The sequence below is a fragment of the Passer montanus genome, unplaced genomic scaffold (assembly GCF_014805655.1).
Source record: "Passer montanus isolate IOZ18808 unplaced genomic scaffold, ASM1480565v1 scaffold37, whole genome shotgun sequence".
Taxonomy (NCBI): Eukaryota; Metazoa; Chordata; class Aves; order Passeriformes; family Passeridae; genus Passer; species Passer montanus.
The window spans coordinates 6,779,937-6,801,903 of NW_024368485.1; the positions used below are offsets into that span (position 1 = coordinate 6,779,937).

A 21,967-nucleotide genomic window follows, 5' to 3' on the forward strand; every position below is an offset into this window, starting at 1 on the left:
AGGAACCCAGCTGTGATGATGCCTTTGCTGCCTGGCCTGTGGAAGTGTTGAGTTTCACATGGTTCAGAGCAGAGAGCCATGGAAACGTCCCAAGGGCACCTAATGGCAGCTGTCACAGCAGAAGTGTCTGTTTGTCCTTTCAGGTCACTTTAGACTGGATCCTGAAAGCGGTGAGCTGAGAACAGCAGTGAATTTGGACTATGAGGAAGTTTCTCAGTATGTGATTTTAGTTCAAGCAAACAAAAGAGTCTCCTCTGCTGCAGAAGTCCAGCGTTCAGGTGACTTCTCACTTTGAACAACATCCCAGGGGAGCAATGGACACAGGTTTTGTATTTGCAGTCCACACAGGAGTTGTGATAACTTGTCAAGGTTGATGTGACAGGTGAAAAGCTGCTGGTGCAGGTTGTTTGTTGAGGTGAACACCCCATGTGTGGGGACACGAGGCTTGACTCCATTTTCTCAGAAGGCTAATTTATTATCTTACATATTATACTAAAATACTACATGAAAACTATACTAAAAGAACAGAGAGAAAAGAAGGATCAGAAGGCTTCAAAGAACAAGAATAGAATAGAATGCATGACAAAATCTTTGGCACAGGTGGCTGTGGTTGGTCATCAATTGAAAACAATCCACATGGACCAATGGAAGATGCACCTGTTGCATTCCACAGCAGCAAATAGTTATTGTTTCCATTTCTTTCCTGAGGCCCTCAGCTCTCAGGAGAGAAAAAATCCTAAGAAAGGATTTCTAATAAAATATCATAAGTAGAGCTGTTCCCCTGTGCTTTCCCAGGCCTGTTGGCTGAGAACGCGGCCATGCTGACGATCTCCGTGCAGGATGTGAACGAGGAGCCCGTGTTCTCCAGCCACTCCTACTCTGCCCGCCTTCCCAGCTCTGTGCCCTACAGATACCCTGTCATCACAGTCCAGGTACAGCATTTCCTGCGTGGGGTTCTTGCACTGCATTAGAGGAGCCTTCAGTCTGCTCCTGAGAGCTGAGTTTACTGCCTGAAGAACAACTCAGCCACAGGCTGAGTGTCACAAATCACCTTTTTTAAACCCAGGCCACAGATCCAGACTCAGGAGACAACGGACGTCTGCAGTACAGCTTAGTGAGAGGCCAAACCAATGAATTTGACATCAATGAAAACACAGGGCAGATTTTCATCGTTTCTGTAGCAGGAAAAGCTGGAACATTTTATCTGGAAGTCCAAGCTGCAGACCAAGGCACAAGAAGACTCACAGCCCAGACAACAGTCAATGTAAGGAAGATTTTTACCTATAATACTGATTTACTTCCATGTCAAAATTGTAAACAAGAAGGGCTAATTTTGGTAATGGCAAAACTACAAAATTACTTAACTCTGTCAATAGGGCTGTCAGATACACGAATATTTACATATTGGAATTAAGAGGCTGCCATTTTCATTGACACATAAAAATATGTTGGCACAAAAACTGACTTTTGGAGGACAATGATTTTGTATCAGAGGGTTTTTGTTATCGTTGTTCATTTGAGATTTTTTTTTTGGTCAGTCTACAAGAGGAACAAACGCTTTAGGAAATCTTACCTGTGATTCTTTATTAGGTGACTGTTGATGCCAGTTCCAGTAGCAACATTGTGTTGCTGGTGCTGAATCAGAAGATCAGTGTTGTGGAAAGAAACAGCGTTGAAGTACAAAGGTATTTTTGAAACTGTGGAGCTTATTCTGGTATAATATCTGATGATAAATTCAGAGTCCCTTTGGGATAGGGGTCTGACAGCCTACAGCAGTGCTCAGGAAAAGCCAGGCCTTCCATTTGACATAGCTCAGAATCATTTGAACAAATTCCCAGGAATCCACCAATTTTTGCCTTGTAAGTTTTTACTCTGAAGCTGACACATCTCAAAGAGGTCATTGGACTAGACAATTTCATGTGGTCTCTTCCCACCTCGATGTTTGTGTCATTTTTAACAGCCTAGGATAAAGGTTTACATGGACAGCAGGATAAAAACATGGAGACATAGGGCAGACACCTCAAACCAAACCCACCATTAAATTAAAACCACAATTGGGCCTTTCTGGCATGTTAACAAAGATGGAAGAGCTTTTGTCTGGCTACACATAAACATATATTTACATTGGAAAGATTGAGTCCTGTGCTTATGAAGGGAAATCGCTCTGAAGGTGGCAAAAATGAGTTTGTGATGTTGATGCTATTATGGACCAGTCCTTGTTGGTAAAAATGAAATGGAAAACTTCCTTGGAAGCAGCTGGTGCTGACTGCTACCAGAATGATGGATTAACTGGGCCACAGGTCCCATCCAGCACAAAATCTCTGGAACAAGAGGAGAAAACAATGAGGATTATGAGACTAAATTTCCCTCCTCCCTACCTTTAGTGTTTATAATAATCTATAGATATTTTTTTTCCTCTGTTACTCAATCACTCAACAATTTTGGACTAATAGCTTAATTCCTTTGCTGATGATAATCCTGCATTTTTACATGCTTAATCAAAATACTTGCCAAGGTATTTTTATTAATATCAATTAATATCTGCCAAGTGTTGTATTAAACACTACATCATTTAATTTCCAGAGTAAAAGAATCTGTCATTGCCCAGTTAATTAAAAATATTTTCTTCATATGATGTCAGGGTCCTGGAAGAGAAACTTGGATGGAATGTATATGTGCTCAATATTTATTCCAAGGAGTCTGACAGAAATTCAAGGAGCAGCACTGATGAAACCCAAGTAAACATCATTGCTTTTGATGAGGCCCACCAGGAGGTACCTGCAGAAGATGTAAAAAGGTCTGTATGGCACAGTCATGGCACAGTCTGCCTTCTGGGGGTCAGAGCTCGTGCAGATAGCATTCTTTAGAATTCAGAAACTGATTCACTATTTACCGAAAGCTAATTTCCAGAGCTTGCCAAAAACATGAGTAAGGCTGTTTCATTGTGCAAATTAGATTGAAAAGTCAGTTTAAGAGAGAAAAAGGCTGATGGGCAAAGAATAGAATTAAAATATATATTGACCTGATATATATTTTTTATACATATAGGTACATATACACCTTACAGATAGACAGATAGATATAGACCTGATGTATATATTGAGATAGATGGATAGATAGATAGATAGATAGATAGATAGATAGATAGATAGATAGATATCAGTATCAGAGTGGCAGGATGTTGATTACAACCCCACACTTGAGGTGTATTTTACACTTTTTACACTTCTTTGGTAACCTGTCAGTGATGTGGATCTTGTTCAAGTGTCCAAGCTCTGCAGCACTTTAGGTCAAGCACCAGGGCTGGTTGCTGGCAAACAGCTTTTCCTGAAGGAAGGACACGACAAGTCCGAATGCTCGGAAAGGGTCTTGGCAGTCCAGGGAGGGATATTCTGTATTTCCTTCGCTGCTCCTGCAGCCAGAAGGAAGGTGAGGTGCAGATGCACGTTGTCCCTTCTCTGGCAGGAAGCTGAGGGAGCAGAGGGGTGCCATAGAGCTGGGGCTGCAGGAGGTGTTCTCGGCACCCGTCAGCGCCGCGGTGGCGGAGGCCCTGGCGGCCGCGGCACCCCCGGAGCTGACGGCTGCCATCGTGCTCGGGGTGCTGCTCGCCGCCACCTGCATCGCCTTCCTGGCCTACGTCCTGCTGGATCTGAACAGGAAAAGGTACACAGGGCTGTCCTCAACGCGTCGCTCGCCTTCACAGCTCATGGGTTTAATGAAGGGTCAGTCTGATAAATAACCGGCTTTTGTAGGGAGCACTGCCCGAGATTTATGCTGGATGCAGCACACACAACTGGAAGTTGTTCCTGCTTGTGTTTGTCACACAGCAAAAGCAGAAACAAATACTTCTGAAACAGAAAAATGTGGGCAGCAGAAATTTTCACTGTGAGGGGGGGCACACGAGTCTTTTCCAACCCCATAAATGGCAAAATCAAGGGAGGTTTTGCTGCTTAAATCAAGGGAGGTTTTGCTGCTTAACTTCAGTGGCAGCAGGGCCACATGGTAGGGGAAAACAATTTCCAGAAGAGAAGCAAACATTTACCCTGCTACCATTATGGGAAAATAGGAAATACTCCAAAGTAATCCCCAGAACAACACTGAAAATAACTGTTGTGCATTAAACTTATAACACAAAGAATTCATCTTCTATTTCTAAAACAGCTGTAAAGCCAATCTTCAAAAATAATTTATTATTATTTTAATGTATTATTTTCAGAAAGTATGGGAAACAGGATTTGGTTAAGAAAGTTGATATTGTGGATGGAATTGATAACCCATGGGCAGATGACAAAAATGGAAGTCTGAAAAGCTTAGAGAAACTAGAGCATGTGAATAATGGGTAAGTAGACTGCTGCAATCACAAATTTATAAAAAACTGCATATAAAAACTGTGGTTCTAGTTTATTTTGTACCATAGGATTTTCCATGGATCACCCACTAGGCTATAGGCCCATTTTTAAGGACCCTTAAAATGACAAGTTAAAAATCTCTACACTTGAAGGAAGTTAATACCTTTTAATCTTGTATCAAAGGCAAATTCCTACTTACTCTTTAGCAAACTGTTCATCCCAATGCAGAAAAGACCCCTCAGGATACAAGAAGCTACTTAATTCCCCTGGGTACAATCCCACTAATTTTGAGATCAGTGCACACGCTGCTCTTGGTTGTAGAGAGGCTGAGATTTTTGTCTATGGTGCTATGAATTCTCTGACCTCTCTTAGGAGAACTGAGATGATGTCATTTGACAACCTGGAAGGCACCAGAGGAGATGATGCTGAAAAAGATGAAATTCAGGCCCCTGAAAAACTCAATTACCTGGAGACAGTGCTGATGGATTACAAGGGTGAAAGTGAGGAAAATGGAGCACCTGAAAAAGCTGCTGAAAGTAAAAAAGTGGAGGCCCAGCCCACAGCAAGATTCACAACAGAACAGGTAATGAGCTTTTTGACTGCAAAGCATGGAGTGGAAAGTATTTTATTGTTATTCACCAAATAACTGAAGGAATTATCAAAAAAGCTAATCTGATGGAACTAAAACAAAAAAAAATATTGTGAAGTAATCCCTGGGAGTGTCCAAGGCCAGGCTGGACAGGGTTTGGAGCAACCTGGTCTAGTGCAACGTGTCCCTGCCTGTGGCAGGGGGCTGGACAATCCCTTATGGTCCCTTCCACCCCAAACCATTCCATGATTCTAAAAAAATCTTAAGATAAGGGCTGTTTGTCCATGCCTAGAAGGAGCAGAAGTGATGATTCTCTTCTGTATTTATGGAATGTGAACAGTAAAGGGCTCACAACGTTATGATTCCCACTGTTCATAATTTCTCACACTCAAGCATTTGTAGCTTTCTGCCTAACCTGTGTTACGCTTTTTTGCAGGACTCCTTTGCAACAGACACAAACCAGAAGCCAGCTCTTTCCTTAACACCTCATCCCACACTGCCTGCCCCTGAGAAAGAACTGAAAGGAGTAAAATTTTCAGAGGTGGCAGTGATTTTGGACATAGATCCCAGAGAAGATGATCCCGGAGATGATGAGTCTGAAAACGATGAGTTTGGTGATGATGTATCTCTCTGATAAGAACACTCGATGAAGAACATTTTTAGAAAAACCACAATGAGACTCATTGGAACAGCTCAGAATTAAATGAGCAATAAGAATATGGGAATGTGATCCAGTTTTTAACTCTGTTGCTGTTTTAAGGATGGATAAGTAAGACAACAGGCAATATGCGGGAAGGGCTGCAGTGCTGTGCCGCAGGGCTGCTTCCCCAGCAGCAGCGCTGTCTCACTGTGTATTTAATTTCTTCTGGCACGTGTCAAACGGGCAAGACAATAAACCCGATTCCAGAGGCGCTGCCTTGTCATTGCTTCCGATCGAGTCATTGTGGGACATCAATTCTTCTGTCCTTTTGCGCAGAAGCGCCCGCCGCAGCGTCTGAAAACGAGAGGCTGTTTTCTAATTCTCCGGGTTTCCTCCATTTTTGCTTGATTGGTTTTTTGTTTTTTTTTTCCCTCTCTCCTCTTTCCCAGCTAGGCGGTGCCTTCCCCCGGAGCGGGAGCAGCCCCGAAGGAGCGGCTTTTCCCGGGCGCAGGAGCGAGCGGCCGCCAGCCCCGGAGCAGCAGCGGCTCCGTGCGCCGCCGGCCCCGCTCCCTCCGCCCTCCGCGCCGGGAGGAAGGGCAGGGCCGGGCCTCGCCTTCCTCCTCCTCCTCCCCGGCGGGGCGGGGAAGTTTCTGGCACCTTCTGGCGGCGCCGGCGGAAGCGGGCGGCAGGAGCGGGGGGAGCGGCGGAGGCGGCGCCGCGGCAGCGCCATGGCCAAGTGGGGCCAGGGGGACCCGCGCTGGATCGTGGAGGAGCGGGCGGACGCCACCAACGTGAACAACTGGCACTGGTGAGCGCCGGGCGGGAAAAGGGCTGGGGAAGGGCTGGGGCAATGGGTGCTGACCCCGCCGCTCCCGCGGCAGGACGGAGCGGGACGCGACCAGCTGGTCCAAGAGGAAGCTGAAGGAGGTGCTGGAGGGGCTGGTGGTGGAGGGCGAGGCCGGGCGCTGCGAGATCGGCGACCTCAAACACGTGGAGGGCGAAGCGTCCTGCAACAGCCGCAAGGGGAAACTCATCTTCTTCTACGAGTGGAACCTGCGCCTCAGCTGGAAAGGTACGGGGGGCTCCGGGGGCTTGCGGGGCTCGGAGCTCCGTGCCGCTCCTGCTGCCCGGGGCGGCCGAGCCGCTGCAGAGCAGCCGCCCCTCGGTGGGCAGAACGCGGGCACTCCGAGTCCGGGGCTGCGGGGATCGCGGGGCCGGGCGGATAACTGCGTGTTCCTAAATAACCTTGAAACCCGAGCTTGGCTTCCCCTTCGCCCAGGCTTTTCCCACCGCCTATTCCCCAGCACTGCGTGCCCGGTCTGTCGGCAGGGGTTTGCTTTGCTTTGCTTTGCTTTGCGAGAAGTGAATGCTGCATTGTGGTGGCATTGACAGCAGCCTGCCGGGGCTGCTTGGGTTCCCAAATGACAGCTGTGTGCTCTCCGTGCCTCCGGAGAGCAGGAAAACGCAGGAGATGTCACATCACAGCTGTGCCCAAAAACGGGCTGCAGTTCACATTGGGGTTACCTATTACAGGAGGATAAAACTCTTCAGTGGCAAACAGAAATAGTTCTTGATTATTGGGGTACTGGGGGTGTGTGGGGTTTTTTTGTTGTTTGTTTTTTTTTGTGCCATATCCGTTTGCAATTCCAGCTCTTGGAGTTGCCCTCTGCTGTGCTTGTCCCATGCCAAAAAAAGCCAAGTTCTTTGTTTGCAGATTGGCTTTTGGTGATGCCAAGGAATTCTTCCCGTTTATTAAATGCCTAAAACTTGACAGCAAATTGTGGCCCGTGTCTGGCACTGGAGTAGGAAGCAGGAGCAGCTGATGGGATGAGCCTGCACAGGAAATTGTCCCTGGATATTGTAGTGCCAGGTGACAGGCTGTGCTTCCCCAATACTGCCCTTATTCCTCAGCCCTGGCCTGACTGGAATATTGCTGAGACCAGGACAGATCTGGGATTGAAGTCTGCACCCACAGTGAGAGGGGATTTTCAGCTGAGTACTGTTGTTTGTTTTAGGTAGTTTTATGTGTTCCCAGTGTGTTATAGACTGAGACCACTCTTAGAATTGTGGTGTAAATGTTAATAGAGAGCAAGGCAAATATTAGACTCTTGTGCAGTTTAAATCAGTGTAGATAAAATATTGTAATCAGTTTTTTGACTTCTAAAAGTTCAGCTAAAATCACTTTAAGCTTTAAACAGAGGTTAGCTGAGCTTTGTGTGGTTTATTTCAGAGTATAAAGTTAGAAGCAGGCAGACAGTGTTTTGTTTGTATTTCTGTGTAAGTTCTCTCCAAACAGTTTCTCTCCAAGGTGTTTATGCTGGTCAGTGTTCAGAGACAGCTCTGACCTGTGCTGGCTGCTCTGCTGTGCTGAGTGAATCGTGGCTTTGAGAACTTCATTTCTAGTGAGTTGGCTACTACAGGAAAGTCTAAAAAAAAACCCCACAGCCCAGAGGCTAATGATTTTTTTTTTTTGTGATAGCCATCATGTTGTGTATTTTGAAGGCTCTAAATTAGAAGTGAGAGTTCAGATTGAACTAAAAAACTGTAATTAGTTCTACAAGTCTTCAAGGATAACTAGGACTTCAAGATTTGATTAAAAGGTGGGAATATAAGGACAAATCATAAAAGTTTGGAAAGTCCAGGGTAGGAAAAACATTGTGCTTGGCAGTTTAGGTAAGAGAGAAACAAGAAAGTGAGGAACTGGGTGTACTTAATGGCACTAAAATTGAGAAAAATGGCTGCTCTACCATTTTTTAGAGGATGTGATGAGGATTTTAATGGATCATTCCACATTGTGGTGCCAGCTTTGTGAAAACATGTTTGTCTTTTTAGAGCAGGTATTTGAACGGTGTGCTATAGCTGGGTCTTTCTGAGATGTGTGCTTCACACTGGACTGGCAGGAAACCAAAAAATAATTTATTTTCAGGTCTGTTATTGGATTCCAGTGCAATTCCACCACATAATTTGACTGATTGATCAAAAGGCAGTAAAGCTTTGTTTCCATTACAGTGGTAGTGAAAAGGCAGAGCTGCACCAATGTTGTGCCTGTGTCACGTGGAGCCACCAGCTCTGTTTGTTCACTTTTTGGACTTTGCTGCCCAGCACAGACACTGGCACTGTGAAACTTTATTTCAGGAGTTGTGAACACTGCTGCTAGCATTGGCTGACTGAGGTCAGGTTTGAGTTTTGCTCCCCAAAACTCCTTCCTGCTCGCTGCACTTCCTTCCTGGGGAGGAGCCAAAAATGAGCTGGGTTTTATTGTCTGCAGAGACCACGCTGTGTGGTTTTCCTGTGCTGGTGGAGGGCAGGGGAGAGCACACTGAGGTGGCTCTGTGGGCCCAGCAGTGTTCAGGGATGGCATTTCCCAGTTCCCAGGGCTTTCCTGAGTGCCAGCTTCTCCTGGGAGGCTCTGGGGTCTCGTTCTGCTGTCGCTGTGTGGTTGTGGATTAACAACTTGGTGTGTTGTGCAATCCCTCTTGCCTCAGACCCGAGTGGGGAGGGATCTTTGCACTTTGGCACTACAGCTCTTCACTCCCCTCCATGCCAGGAACCACCTGGGCTTTTATTGGAGTCTCTCTCTGGGATCTGGACCAGTTGGGTTCCTGGGAAGTAATTAAACTAATGAGAGTGATGGGCAGGAGCAGGGGAACCCAGGTGGCTCCTGTGAAAGTGAGAGTCCCCAGAAATTCTGCATGTGCCTCCCTGATAATTCTCCTTGTGCAGTGGTGCTCAGCCCCGGGCTGCTGGAATTGGAGTTTTGCTGATGAAGCACCTTGTTGGATTTTCAATGTTCTGACACTGAGCTTTCTGAAGAGATTTTACCGTCATCTAATTAGTGAGTTAATTTAAATAACAAAGCACTTTTGCAAGGCCAAGGGGAAGAGTCTTCAGTGCAATAAAAAAGCCTCAGACCTTAAATTCAATCTTTCCCTTGGAATCTGAGCAGAGCATGGGGCTCCTTGGCCCCGAAGGATCAGAAGTGGGGCAGAATTCCTGTCCTTGCTGACTCTTTCTGCAGAGTGCAGTCATTGCAAAGTGGTTAAAAGTTACATCAAGGGCTCTGAGTGTGCACCTGGAGTTCCTGTTTTAAAAAATGTCAATTGTATCCTTCTCCATTATACACACGTGTGTTTCCTGGTGACATGCCTGCATGCTGGGAGCTTTCACAGCACTAAAGAGGGCGAGGTCAGCACTCCAGGGAGCTTCTGAATGCAGAGCAGAGACATTCAGGGGACAAGGAGATGATTTTCCCCTGTCCACCCTTAGAGGCACAGGCTGTAAAGGCTGTCACAGCAGGTGACAGTGCAGGTGACAGCTGGGTCCCTGTCCATCCCCTGTGCACCTGGATGGGAACACAGCTCCCAGGAGAGGCTCAGCTTGTGTTCAGTTCCTCTAAACCAGCCTTGAGGCAGCTCCCTTCAGGTAACACCTTTGTACAAATGAGTTCCAAGTGTAAAACTCTTGCTGTGGGGGAAATAGTTTTTAATGATGCATTTAAGAATTCGTTATGTTAATACAGGTACAGTGAAAGAGTCTGGTGAGAAACATAAGGGATCTGTTGAAATTCCTAACCTGTCAGAAGAAAATGAGGTAGATGATACAGAGGTAGGTGTGCAACACTGCTATGGCTGTATAGGTCCACAGTTCTTACATGAAGTTAATCAACATCTAGGCATCATATTTTGATTTATCCTGTTACTAAGTGGGGTGATTGCTATGTGGATAGTTTATTTCATGCTTTTGTTTATTATACTTGGAATAATGCCTTATTCTGTTCTCAGATTTACCAATGAGGAATGTGCAGTTTGCTTTGCTAATTATTGTGATAATATTTTAACTACAAATTTGAGAAGAACTCTGCTTGTAGTCTTAAAAAAAAACCCAAACCAACACAGCAAACCACTCCCAGCCCTAAGACCTTGGGGAATCTCTGTGTTAACTGGATCATGGTGGATACTGGGCTTCCACAGATCCTTCAGCCTCTCTTGGCTATGTTTGATGAACCAGACTGAGTGCAGATACTACATTTATTTATGTCTTAAGAGGACTTATTTTTAGCAAAGGTGGGCTACCCCAAGATCCTGAATTTGACATTGCAGCTGTCCTCTGAGCATAGTAAAGAAAGCCCAAATGCTTTCCTTTGTTGCCAGATCCCAAAGGCTCATGTCTGGGGCCTCATAAATGCTGCCATTTTTCTGTTTCTAGATAAATGTTAGCAAGAAGAAAGGGGAAGGTGATGTTCTGAAGGACCTGATGAGAACTGAAGGAACCACCAAAGTCAGAGAGGCGCTGAGGGATTACCTGAAAGCACTTAAAACAGGTAAACTGAACCAGGTGAACTCACCAGCACCCTGGGAGAGCTCCTGTGCAGTGCCTCTCCTGAACTGCTTGCTCAGGCAGTGCAGATCCCTGGCTTTGTACTGCTGTGATCTTTGATTGTCACCAGCTCAGCTGGGTTAAGTTAGTCCTGGCACTCAGGATCTTTCTGCTCTAGAGGTGGCAGAGGGTTCTGCAGTGGCTGAGGCTGGGCTGGGTCACACAGGCCCTGCCAGGGCTCAGCTTGGCCCTGCTTGGACTGGCCAATATGAGGATTTTTTGTTGTCTAATTTAGAAAAACTGCCTTCCTTGCATGAACTGCTGCCTTATTTTTGTGTCCCTTTGTTTTAGTTGTTAATTAAATTAGTTATTTTCTAGAGTTTCTAAGATGCTGTCTTAATTTCTGTTCTTTACAAATTCATTCTCTGCTCATCTTTAAGCTTGCCATTATCATTTGAGATTCTAAGGTTTTATTATCCTAAACTTACTACATTTATAAATTTTCACTTCTAAACCAAAGGTGAACCAAATTTAAATTTGCCTTTCTGTTTTTTGAACTGGAGTATTTTTTTTTTGAATGACAACTGTGTCCAGGAAAGTATGCTCAAAAAACTGATGCATTTACAGCTTGTAGTCAAATTGTTATTAGGTACATCTCTGATTGTGAAATACTTTGTTAAATTATTACCTTTTTTTGTTGTTGTTGTTTTTTTGGGTTTTTTGTTAAATGCTGTGTAATGTTTTGGCTTGAGAAATTACTATGTATGATTTTTAGGGTATCCAAAGATTCTTTAAGTCTGGAATCTCAAAGAGCAGGAGCCTCATTGCCTCTTTTTTTTGTTGGTTTTTTTGTTAAATGCTGTGTAATTTTCCCAAGTTGGATCCACCAGTTTTTGGCTTGAGAAATTACTATGTATGGTTTTTAGGGTATCCAAAGATTCTTTAACTCTGGAATCTCAAAGAGCAGGAGCCTCATTCTGTACTGAGTTTCACTCCAGCCTTCTGCCACACTTAGAAGAATTTCTTTGGGTTATTCCTCTTTGAGCTGAACATCTGCTGTGCTGCCAGAAGTCTGTGCAGATGTTTCTGATTTGGGGTCAGGTAACTTGGAAAAGCCTTTTGAAGGAAATTGCTGCTAGGTCTGTTCCTGATGGAAGCTTAAGAGTCAGCTGGGAAAACTGGATTGAGTTTTATGTCCTGCCCAGTTTTACCCATTCTCCAGAGTTTTGGTGATCTTCACTGAGTATCTGAATGCCAGGGGGGGTTGAACAGCTCAGTTTCACACTGAAAACTGCTCTTCTTCATTGCAGAGTTCACCTTGGGAATGATCCTGCCAACCAAAGCTGCTGTTGGGCAGGAGCTGGCCATGGAGCGAAAACCAAGTGGGAGCACTGTGCAGGTCTGTTGGCTTCAGGTGTCCACTGAGCTGAGTCCTGAGTGACAGCACTGCTGAGGAAATGCAGAAATGCAGTGTACAGCTGCCATGTGCTCATACTTGTGTTAGAGAAGCTGCAGGACAACCCCCTTGCCCTGCCTGCACTTTTAAGGGTCAAGATCTGGCACTTATTCCTGGGAATGTTTTTTTGCTTTGCAGGACTCTGTTACACCACAGTCTCTGGATATGGTTGGAGTAAAAATTCCAACAGTGAGGATACATATGAGGGAAGTGTTCAACTCTCCAGCTGATGAACTTTACAGCATCTTCACAAAGAAGGAAGTAAGTGATACTTTCAGGAGGCATTTTAACTGAATGTGGCTGTTGATGCTGCTGAAGAGTTGTGTAAATAATGAACACTTCACAGTGTTAAGTACAAATTCCATTTGATGAGAGTTTATTAGGCTGCCTTAGGAGTTTTTTTGCCAGCTGTTCCCATAACAAAGTGAAGCTGCATTGTTATGGTGTTGGGGTGCAGCTTCCTTGTGCTGTCCTTAACAAAAGCTTTGCTCTTTGATGCCGGTGTTGAGGCCCCTGAAGGGCTCAGTAATGGCACTGCTGCTACCCACAGCTTAATTAGATTAATTACTGGAGGTGACAGTACTGTTGCTTATAGGGTATGAAACACACAATCACTCATTTTGGCTTTGTGTCCTTCAAACAAGGAAGGCTGGTATTGGAGAACTTTAAATTACAACCCCAGGGCCACCTCTGGGAAACAGAAATGGCTCTTTGCAGCCCTTCTGCACCTGCTAAAGCTGCTGCTCCACTTCCCTCATTTCCCAGTCTGGGAGCAGCCCTTGTGTGGATGTGCTGGGGCAGAGCCTGGGCTGCTCTGTATTCACCAGGCAACTTTCTCAGCATGAGCATTCTCACTGTGGCACCTCACTGGCCCCAGCCATGATCAGGTTCAGTTCATTCCTGCAGCTCCCCTCCCTTGTCTCCCAGCATGGTGCATTTTGTGTTTTTCTTTTTTGTTAGTTGGTACAGAAGTTCTCCAAGTGCCCAGCTGTGATTGAAGCAGAGAAGGGAGGCAAACTCCAGATGTTTGAGGGCTGTGTCAGCGGTGAATATACAGAACTGGTAAAAAGCTCCTGCTCTACTTTAAAAATGGGGGGGGGGTGGCTTCTAAAAAAGCAGCACAAATTTGTGAATTTCAGCCTCTCTAGTGAGTATTTCAGTCCCACAGTTGGTCGTTTGTTGTGTGGTTTTTCTGTCTCAGCCAAAGAGCAGGGACTGACCACAGCCAAGGACCTGCATGGGGAGCAGAAAACCCAGCACAATCCTTTGTAACTGAGAGCAGGGAGAAAGGTTTAAGGTTTATCTGCCAAATCCCTGTCCCTTTTTAACTGGGGAGATGCTCTCTGTTCTATTCAGGGCAAGTGTTACCCCGTCCCAACTGAATGCTGGTGCAAATAGAAGGGAAAAACCTGGTAATTAGAGCTCAGCTGCATTTTTGAAATGTCCTAAAACCCATTTTCATCTGCAGGAGTGCCCAACTTGTGTACTGGGCCAGGCTGGGTTGTGTAACACAATCATTCAGTCACACTTTAAAATTTCAGTGGGGAAACCTGGTCTTGTCCTTTATTTCCAAGTCTGCAAGAAAATCAGTGTTTTATGTGCAGTACCCAGTGAGTCCTGGTCTTTTCCCACAGCAAAAACAGAACAGTGGAATGCAGCACGCTGAGAGCTCCATGAAAACATTTTTTTTATTTCAAAAACCTGACCCAGATTTCAAAAATCTTGCTCTTGTTTACATGCATGGCTCCAGTATTCCATAAGATGCTGCTCCTCTGCCCCTATTTCAGGGAGAACTGTAATGGGAATTCTCTCAGGTGCTAACAAGGAGAACTTCTCTTCCACAGGTCCCAAGCCAAAGAATTGTCCTCAAGTGGCGGTGTAGGAGCTGGCCTGATGGTGAGTTTTTCCACAGATCTCTGATGTTGCAGGGCTCCTTTGCAGGGAGAAGAAGCAATCCTGGCAGGGACCAGCCTTGGCTGGACACTCCCTTGGTCCTGTCCTTGTGAAAGGGGCTGAGGCAGGCAGAGCAGAGGGGGTCAGCACCAACAGCTGCCTTTCTTTAAAAGCACCTCACTGAAGGGTCCTCTTCTCTTCCCTCAGAACATTATGCAACTGTGGCCTTGAACTTCCAGGAGCTGGCTGCTCAGTCAGAACTGGAGCTGGAATGCAAAGGGGTTCCTGTCTCCCACGAAGAGAGTACAAGACAATGCTGGAAGAAGCAATATTTTGAAGAAATCCATATTTTACTGCAGCAATCAAAAGACAACATGGAATGATGACAGCACTGTAGTTTTGTTAGGGCATTACTTTTTATACTTTGTTAACATTTGGTTTTCTAAAGAAAAAATATATAATTTATTTGTGGGAAGAATAAAGACCCACTTCTATGAGACTGTACATAGTTTAAGCACTATTTATGGGTTTTTAGGGAATGAGAGGCAAGTCAGACTGTGTGTATCCACAGCTTTACCTGGGGACAGTGATCTCTGGTCTGCTTGCCTGGGACTTCAGAGTGATGATGATTCAGTTGCAGTGAGCCCTGCCCTCAGAGGTAGGTGAGCTACACCATCAATAGGAAGATTTCCAGTTCCTTAATATTCAGTGGATCAAGTGGCAAAATTAAACCCCTGTAGGAGATGGAGTTCCCAGCAGAGGTGAGCTGAAAGGGATTACAAAACTGCTGATCCATTTACAGCCTTTGTGGAATACTTGTAGATGCTTTTAACTGCAGACTGTTTGCAGCTGCAGTGTTAGGAAAGATAATTAGCAATGTCATGTAATTATTAGGTCTGCATGCACTGTACTCCCTTACTTGACCTCGGTGTGCCATTTATTTAGGAAGAAACAAACAGTAGTAGTGCTTTCTTTCTGCAGTTCTGTAAAACCTTCCATGAAATGATTCACAGCCCTCTGCAATGCTGTACCTCAAAGAGTACAACTGTAAAGAGAATTTGGACAGGAACAAATTGTAATTCCTAATTAAACCACCTCGAGGTGAGCAAGGATGACTTAGTTCTCAAATGCTTTTTAAATAAAGTGTACAAATGAAATATGCAATCTGAAACAATTTGACCACAATAGGGCAGGCTGCTTTTGGAAAACGTGCTTGGCTCAATAAAAATATGACTTTACATCAACTTGATTTTCTCCATAAACTGAAACTGCCACACTAAGTAAGTTTCTTAGAAGTTAAGTCCTGTATATTTTATTTTCACAGCATGCCAACACATGGCAGCCTTACCACCCAAAAAGCTTCCATCATCCTGAGGAGACAGAGGTGCTGCTCCCTGCTAGAGGCCAGGTTCTCCTGAAAGGTTTGCAGTCAGTTGTTAACCCCTGTGAACTGAGGTGAGCTCTGTGGCAGTGGCAAGGACAAAGTCCCCACAGTGACAGGAGAGGCACAGAGCCCTCCCTGGCTGCTGCCTGCAGTGTCCAGGTGCTGGGTGGGGAGCAGCCTCCTGAGCAATGTTCTATTCTAGCATCTGTTCCTGAATGCTCCACATTTAATTGCCTTTCCCCCCCTCAGTATTTAAGGAAGAAAAGCCTGATGTTTTCAATGCAGAAACGATTCAGGGAGGGGTTGACAAAGGGAAATGAAGGCCTAAGACAGCTCAGGCTTCAGCAGGTGCATGGGTGGATGGTTGAAGAGCTACTGCTACGATTTAATCCTTGAGAAGAAGTGGTTCTGTGCAGTTCCAAGTTCCTTCAAACAGTGAAACCCCAATACTCTCTGGGAATTGTGTTCCTCATGGCTGAAATCCCCTGCTTTTCCTGACTCCCTGCCCTCACTGTATGAACAACTGGAACAACTGCCAGTCACTGGTGTTAAAAGAGATAAAAGAGACAGGACTTACTTGTGCTTGCAGTGTTGCAGTCCCTGCTCCAGCTGTGAGGCTGCCAAACCCAGGGAAATGAGGAGCAGCTCCCTGCCCCTCCAAAACTGGTGCTACAATTTCTCCTGGACTTCCCAATTCAAAATGTTAGATGGTAATTCTGTGAGAAAGGCAAAGAGAAAGCCAGGCCAATGGGAAAGACATGGTTTGAAGGATGATGGCCAAAATTCTTCACAGATCTCAGCACTTCAGGTGCCACGGGAGAGGCTGTAACAGAGGGAATAACATGGATTTAAAAGCTTAATTTTGAAGGGGTTAAATGGGAGGTGGAAATAAGTAATAATAAATGAGAAATGGGATAAAACCTGGGAGCAAATCAAAACTTCTAAGAGACTGAGGAAACCAGTGGAAGATAAAAGGGTATAGGGTTAAAGGGCTTTCAAAGTAAAGGTTAACACTTTTAGGATAAGGGAACACTTTTAAAGGTGGAAAAATACAAACCAGAAAACTGATTTAAAGTTTTAAAGGTGGAAAAATACCAGAAAACTGATTTAAAGTGAGGGAAGGAGAACAGAATGGCAGAAATAATGACTTACAGAGCACAGAAGGTGAGGGAGACAGAGGACAAACTCCTGGAAACAGGCTCTGGAAAATGAAAATACCTTTGTGCAGGTATTTTGCTGACTTCTGTCCAAAAAACTCTACTGCAAAAAAATTCTTTGTAAAAATTGCAGGAATACTCAAGGGGGAAATTAGGAGGTAAGGGAAGAGCAATATGAATAATCATGACATGATTAATGGTGCAGTATTTGTATTCCTTTATGAAATAAAGCAGCAGCTCAGACACCATCCCAACTGCACAGTGTTAATAAATAAGGCTGATTAATTAAGAAGACTACTCACCCAAAGGGGTTCCAACAGCTGCTGCAGCTCAGCTTTTCATCCATAGGCCAATGTTTCCTTGACAGAAAAATTCTGATTGTGGAAGTTTTGACAAGGAGCTGTTGATGATTTCTGTGGAGTAACAATCTGGGGAAAGCTAATCAGAAAAAGTAATAAAATTACTCCTAAAAGAGAAAAAAAACTGTAGTTATTTAATGTCTGAATAATGAGGATACAATCTTAAGCACTTACCAGTGTCAGCAGTGGCTGTAAATGCAGGACAAAAATGCTAAATAAACAGGAATATAAATTTGCAAACTTTGAAGACAAATTATTTACAGAACATTGAAACCAATGAGAGCAAATTCAAAGGGAGCAAGAGCATCACAACTCCAGGAGAAGCAGGTGATGCAAAACTGCAGTGAAGGGTAGATGGAATGAAAGAATTCAGAAGAGAAAAGACCAAGGCAGATGAAGACAATAGAAAAACAAATGAGCTGAGCAACTGGAAAATGAAGCTGAAAATGGAGTTTAATCAGATATTGGAACCAGTAGCATTGACAGTCCAAAAGGTCACATAGGAAACTGGTATTACTCAGAAATAACAGGGAGAAGTGTAATGGGAGGGATGATAAAGTCATTCCAGGGGTGCAGAAGCTGTCAAAAAGTGAGGGGCACAGCCAGAGAGAGCAGAGGGAAAAAAGAAAGGAAGTCTGTAAATGGTGCAGGAGAAAAATTTTGTAAGAGATGTTAAACGAAGGGAAATGAGATGCCAAGTTCCCCTGGCTTTGACAGCACTTCAGGTTCCAACACAAGCACCAAAATCTACATCAGACTGAACCTCTGACCAGCATTTCTCTCTGCTCTGTGTCACTTATGAAGTTCTTTGCTGAGAAATCCAAAGACTGAAGCAACATATTATAAACCAATGAAAAGTCATCACAATCAGTTTAATGAAGTGCACAGAATAGCAATTGATCATGTCAATAAAAATAAAACAATTAATTTTACATCAAGTGTGCTTTATTTCCTCCACAGGTATTCTGTTAAATAAAGCACCATATATATACTGCCAGGCCACAGCTAAAGAGGATTCTTTACAGAATCAAATTTCTTGTGGTTGTTTAGTATACAAGTAAACTTAATTTTGATAATAAGAACCACAGCGATCTGAGGCAATCTGCCTCGATTATAAGGTACAAAACTGGCACAGAGGACACCATATTATACACAGTAAAAATGCCATAAGTTTAAATTACATCATACAGGGCCAGGAGGCCCTGTCTCCCAGACAGCCATATTAAATGAAAGCCACTACAGTGAACTCTTAATTACATAAAACATAGCCATTATCTGATTGCCCTTTAAGAAAGTGTACGGTAGATGCAAAATAAAATAAAATTTAAAAAAAATAATCTTGAGTTCTGCCTGACCAAGAATTAAGCATATAAATCTATCTTGCCATTCAAGCAGAGAGCACTGGACAAACTGAAGCACAAAACAGAAATAAGCAAAACTTATACAAACAGCATTTTTTGGGGGAAGAAGGATTAAAAATTAAAAAAAAAAAGACTTAAAAGCAGACATGCTCCATCTAATGTCAAGAAGCAGCTTGGTTTCCTTTCCCGGATATCCGTGTGACCACGTGAATCGTAGACTCAATGGTCCTGCACAGGATGTCTAAAATGTCATGCTGCTGCATGTGACTAAAAAGTCCTCTGGAATGGCCACAACTGATTGATAAATTCGTTTCGGGGTCCTGGGATGGTAAGGCTTGGCCATCGCAGCTCCGCAAGTCTGCGAGGTCGGATAAAACCGCCGAGATGGACGTGGAGGGGAACTCCGAGTCCTCCTCGGCCCCCGCGGCGTCCTTGGAAGCCTGCAGCTCCTTGAACTCCTTGCACTCCTCGAACTTGGCGAGGCCCGGCTGCTCCTCGGGCGCCTCCAGCCTGTACTCCTTGAGGGAGCCGCTCTCGGGGGAGGGCGGCTCCTGCTCCGTGCCCGGGTCGATGATGGACGAGTCCCTGGTCTCGTTGTCCGAGGCGCTGCTGGGGGTCAGCGCCTCGCGGGAATCGCCCTTGGCGTCGCCCACGTCCACGGCGTGCTCCTCGTCGCTGCTCACGCGCCGCCGCTTCACCGGCGTGGCTCCCTCGTCATCTGCGGGGACAGGGCAGCGCTCAGAGCAGGCCCCTGCCTTCACACACAGCATGCAACAAACACTCGCTTCCTCCTGCAAGTCACAAACTAGCTCCACGATAAAATGGGATTTTTGTGTACTACTGGGATTTGGAGCCCACCCTGCAGGGACAAAATAACCTACTACATTAATTAGATAAAAGGCTCATTAGTGCAACACCAAACCTTTAGTTTTTCTTTCTTTGGCTTCTTGCTCTTGTAATGAGTTCCTCTGTTGCTGGCAAGCTCTACATTTGTTTAAAAGCTCTTGTAAAGTTGGGATCAGGGCCGAGTTGAGCTGTTTGGGAGTGTGCACCGAAAGCAGCAAGGCGAGTGCTCGGAGGTCCTGGAAGTAGAGAGACAAACTTCAGGCTTATTTCAGACTGCTGTTTGCTGAATCTTGCACACAGAGACTGTGCAAGAAGGAGATGCTGTTCATGTTCTGAGCAGCCCAAAGATCCCATCCTGGAGCTACTCACACCACTGACATTCCCCACTCACTATCTGCTGACCTGAACACTCTCTGTCCTGGAGGTGACAATGCCAGGAGACACAGAACCCTGCTGGGTCACAGCACTCCTACCATCAATGCTCCTGCAGCTGATAACACTTTGCTCCCCACAGTCAGGTTAATATTCCCAACTTCCCATGGCCCCTCCAGGAGCTCAGCTGGGGCAGGGAGTGCCCAACACCTGGCACAGGGCACTGAGGAGTTTCTGTAGGAAATGAGCTGCTCATGTTCCTTAAAAAGACTCACCCCGTTTAATGTAGAGCTTGCTTTGGAAATTTCAACTCTCTGGTTGCTGAAGTCAGATTCTAGGCTTTGATACTGATTTATTAGGTTTGTAATTAGAGTGTTGATTAAGTTGGCACAGTTTGCTTCAGAAAATACCTGCCCTTGCACCTGTGGAAACAAAGTATTTTCTTTAAAGCTACAAAAAAATTGTAACTGTGAAAACAAAAATTAAAAAGGAAGCAGCATCAGTGCCTGCATTCCTTGGAGTAATAATTACTGCTGAAAGACCACATACCTTGAGGAGAAAATGTGTCAGAAAGGTGTAGACAATGTTGTTGTTAAGAAAGGTCCTTTCATCCATCAGAATACATTTGATATATTCTGCAAAAACGGGATCTTCACAGAGGAGCTTCACACAGTTCTTGGACATGGCAGACTGGCAAGGAGAGAGAAGGTGGCAGAGTCAGCACTGGAACTGCAGGCCAGGCCCCCTGAGGAACAGCTCAGCTCTCTCAGATGCCAGTAAATGGTGCAAATAAATTACTGACAATTCTTAGCTCCCATTTTCCTGTGATGAAGCTCCAGTTTATCCCCACCAGTGTGTGCCAGGGACAGAGCCTCTGATCTGTGAGGCAGCCACAGGCTCCTCTGCAATCACACCCAGACTTTGACACCTCATTTTTCCTTCATCATCCCAGTGTCAGCGCTACATAAAAAGCTGGAATTTCAGAGGCAGGATGAGGTGCTTTCTGCACACCCACCACTGTTACTGCTGTTAAGCTTTTGCAGGATGTACAGGGAGCAATCAGGATTTACCTGATTTTTACATTTGATTTAGCAGGGCTTCTCAGACAGCAGCAACACAGGCAGAGTATTTTATTAAACACCACCCACCAGTGACAGCTGTGGGTTCTTTGTTCCACATTCACTGTGTTTTGCCTGTGTTTCCATTCTGTTGGTTCTGACTCTTACCTGAGTCTGGCAAAGCTCCGTCCAGAGTTTGGGGAAGAGTGCAAGGTGAAGTGGCAAACCTTCATAAGCAACCAGGACACCTGCAATGGCATGGGGAAAGAAGTCAGTGTGGGAGACAGGCAAATTCCTCAGAAAAGCAGTGCCAAGGCACCCAGTCATTTTATAGGATCACATTCCAAGCATTTTGCATGATCAGAAAGCTGTCCATGAGGTTTTCACAGTCCATTTAATAAACACATTGGAAAAGTGTGACAAACAACAAGCAGATGGGTGATTCAGGGGATGAAAGGACATTCTGTCATTGCTCTTTGGATGAGATTATTGGTGTGACACCGTGGTCTGTGCACACTGAGGAAGTCACCCTCAGGGTTGTGGGGGAACACAAAAATGAAAATATTGTCAGTTAATTGCCATTGCTGAGCTGCTGAGGATTCAGGATGTGATCCAAAGGCATTTAAACTGCCAGTCACCCAGAAACAGCCTTAGTGAGTCCTGTATTAAACTCCAAATGTACCATAAGACTGAATTCTCAGTGGTTACCTCAGCTCTTTTCTGGACAAGCCCGAAACATTTCCGTCATGTGGGCAAGGCTGCACTTTCTTATTCACATAAGAAAGTGGGTATCCACATTTGTGGATAAAAATAATACCCAAAACACAACAAGTTCCACAAGCTCTGCTATTCCTTAAAAACTCTGAATATAAAACTTAGTGCAGAAGGACCCAGAGCTATCAGACACAAAAAAAAATCCTGTGGCTGTTTCACCTTGATACTTACTCATTTTCACTAAAGTTTCAGTAAACTTTTCACAGTTGATTGCAACTCGACACAGGAGGTGGATGAACTGGTGGTAGGAGAAGAAATAATCCAGCAGCATGCGGTCGTAAACATCGTCCTTGCCCTGAAGATTTAAGAGAGCCTCGTTCAGCCTGCAGAGCCCCAGCTGCCACCTGCCCCGAGCACCTCCCTGCCTGCCACCTGCCCTGCCCTGGTTCAGCCTGGACTGCAGCACAGCGACA

At 45.0% G+C, this 21,967-nt stretch overlaps 2 protein-coding genes across 11 annotated transcripts in view; one reads left to right on the forward strand and one right to left on the reverse strand.

The window, feature by feature from the left end:
* Positions 1–6,199: 6,199 nt before the first annotated feature.
* Positions 6,200–15,481, forward strand: LOC120505943 (activator of 90 kDa heat shock protein ATPase homolog 2-like). Of its 2 annotated transcripts, XM_039716928.1 has the most exons (9): positions 6,200–6,386; positions 6,460–6,650; positions 10,098–10,183; positions 10,784–10,898; positions 12,205–12,293; positions 12,489–12,611; positions 13,311–13,412; positions 14,195–14,246; positions 14,451–15,481. In XM_039716928.1, exons 1-9 carry the CDS (start codon positions 6,307–6,309, stop codon positions 14,624–14,626), a joined length of 1,014 nt encoding a protein of 337 aa, XP_039572862.1. In that variant the 5' UTR covers positions 6,200–6,306; the 3' UTR covers positions 14,627–15,481. The 2 variants fall into 2 exon arrangements, with proteins under 2 accessions (XP_039572862.1, XP_039572863.1); XM_039716929.1 differs by lacking the exons at positions 6,200–6,386; positions 6,460–6,650 and adding an exon at positions 7,218–10,000.
* A 2,513-nt stretch (positions 15,482–17,994) lies between these two features.
* USP34 (ubiquitin specific peptidase 34) overlaps positions 17,995–21,967 on the reverse strand; it is a 111,350-nt gene continuing 107,377 nt past the window's right edge. For 6 of the 9 annotated variants that reach the window (XM_039716921.1, XM_039716914.1, XM_039716918.1 and 3 more), the window contains 6 exons: positions 21,726–21,849; positions 20,949–21,028; positions 20,272–20,412; positions 19,998–20,144; positions 19,427–19,586; positions 17,995–19,222 (listed from right to left, as the gene is read on the reverse strand). In XM_039716921.1, the coding sequence (XP_039572855.1) occupies positions 18,666–19,222; positions 19,427–19,586; positions 19,998–20,144; positions 20,272–20,412; positions 20,949–21,028; positions 21,726–21,849 (1,209 nt within the window). In that variant the 3' untranslated portion in view covers positions 17,995–18,665. The remainder of the gene's footprint in view (positions 19,223–19,426; positions 19,587–19,997; positions 20,145–20,271; positions 20,413–20,948; positions 21,029–21,725; positions 21,850–21,967) is intronic. The other 3 variants (XM_039716919.1, XM_039716913.1, XM_039716916.1) reach the window with 1 other exon arrangement.